The following is a 1,882-nucleotide window of genomic DNA, read 5'->3' on the forward strand; positions in this document are numbered from 1 at the left end:
TATACATACATATATACATACATGCGTACATATGCCTACACACACGTGTATATATGCATATATACACATATACCTATATATAGCACCAGTTAACAGATCCGAAGAACGGTATACATATGAAAACAGTTAAAATATGTTGATGGAAACTTAAGCTCCATGCCAGGGAAAGTGATTAGACATAGAGAGACAAGTCACTACTTACTGAGCGCACAAATAATCAACTTCTTCTGCAAGCGATTCCCCTTTAGATTGTAAGGCCGTAAGTTTAACATCCTTCTTCCGTATGTCTGCTTTCAAGATGTCCATCTCAGCATGATACGAATTCTTGATTATGCCAATATTTAAGCAGTAGTTGCTTTTCCATAAGAGATCCCTAAAATATGTGTTCTCAGCCTCTAAGAAACGCACCCTTTCAATGTGACTGGCAAGTTTGTCATTCAAACCTCGTATTTCTTTCTTTTCGTTTTGGTTAGCATTTTTTATCTTAGAAACACTTTCATGGGAACATAATGTTCCTACCCCACTCTCCAAGACTATTGGAGTTTGAAGAGTGTTAATCCATGCAGGATGCTTCCTGACGCCTGAAAATTTTCTGACAGTCGACCGGTAAGGACTTTTTTCCATTGTCGTTATAATATATATTATTGTTATTAAAACATCAATGTAAAATAGAAATTCGTATATTGGAATTTATACTGAAGAGGCTTCTTGGATAAATAAATTTCTTAACTGACGTAACTGCTGTGTATCCGACTTTTATGCGTTGTCACTCCTAACAAATAACAAAGATGATTTGCAGTGAGAGCTGTAAAAGAATGTGAGTGAAAATTGACTGATAGTTAAAATTGGTATGTATTTACATAGACAAAGACAGACAGGCAGACAGACAGAGAAAGAAAGAGAGATGGAGGGAAGAAAAGGAGAGACAAAGGAGGAGGGTAAGGAATAGTGATATGGCTTGTGTAAAAGAAACAAAGAACGGATAAGACATTCTGAGATTTAGATAGAAAAGAAAAATATGTGGGATACTTATCTATATATTCAAATAAAAAATATATATTTCGGACATATTTATTTGCTCTTTTTTATCTAAATAATATTCTTCGAGCTTATATAGCTTTGGGATATGTGTGTGTGTGTGTGTGTGTGTGTGTGTGTGTGTGTGTGTGTGTGTGTGTGTGTGTGTGTGTGTGTGTGTGTAAAATAAAGAGAACGAAGAAAACAAATCATGTAATATAAGAAATTTTTGTTTACGCTTCACTTATTAACTGCGTATCGATTGTGTTGTATCCAATTACCCACCTACATTTGCACGTAGGTGGATATCGTTACCTTCAGACTAAAACATATTTAGAGCCAACAGAGGAAGGTTTTACAGTCTTGCATGATCTGCTAGAAACAGCAACAAAATCTCCCTTAAATCTCTCAATTCCCTACCTTAATTTATGACTGATAAGGTATTACGGATATTCAAGGATGGAAAGCTCTTATCAAAGGTCATTTTAGTCAGAGGTGACGTCGGCTAAACAGCAATTCAGTTAGAGTTAGTAACATAACTTCCACGTCGGTGCACAACATGTTAGAAACAGCAACCAGTTCTCTCTCAAATAACTCCCCTCGTGCAGGTCTCAAGAAAGGAAACGAAAAGAAGGTGGTCAAAGGGCTATCAACCTCTTACCAGAACCAGCGAGGAAAACACTCATGTGAAGAAAACTAAAATCGCCACAGAAACAGCTAGAAAAATTGTTGACAACACACGACAAAAGGAGTATGACATTATCTCCAAGTAATAGGAATGAAGTAGAGCGGAGAGGTTGCCCAGCCCTTGGTGAAGAGTTCGATTCTGAGCGCCAAACCAAAAGCTTACATCACTACCTGGAAC

General features: G+C 36.9%; 1 protein-coding gene across 1 annotated transcript in view; it reads right to left on the reverse strand.

The window, feature by feature from the left end:
• LOC128250417 (intermediate filament protein ifa-2-like) overlaps window positions 1-885 on the reverse strand; it is a 4,657-nt gene extending 3,772 nt beyond the window's left edge. The window contains exon 1 of the mRNA XM_052975299.1: window positions 203-885. Coding sequence (XP_052831259.1) covers window positions 203-624 — 422 coding nt within the window. The 5' untranslated portion in view covers window positions 625-885. The remainder of the gene's footprint in view (window positions 1-202) is intronic.
• Window positions 886-1,882: the final 997 nt, after the last annotated feature.

This window comes from Octopus bimaculoides, chromosome 21 (assembly GCF_001194135.2).
Source record: "Octopus bimaculoides isolate UCB-OBI-ISO-001 chromosome 21, ASM119413v2, whole genome shotgun sequence".
NCBI classification, from domain to species: Eukaryota; Metazoa; Mollusca; class Cephalopoda; order Octopoda; family Octopodidae; genus Octopus; species Octopus bimaculoides.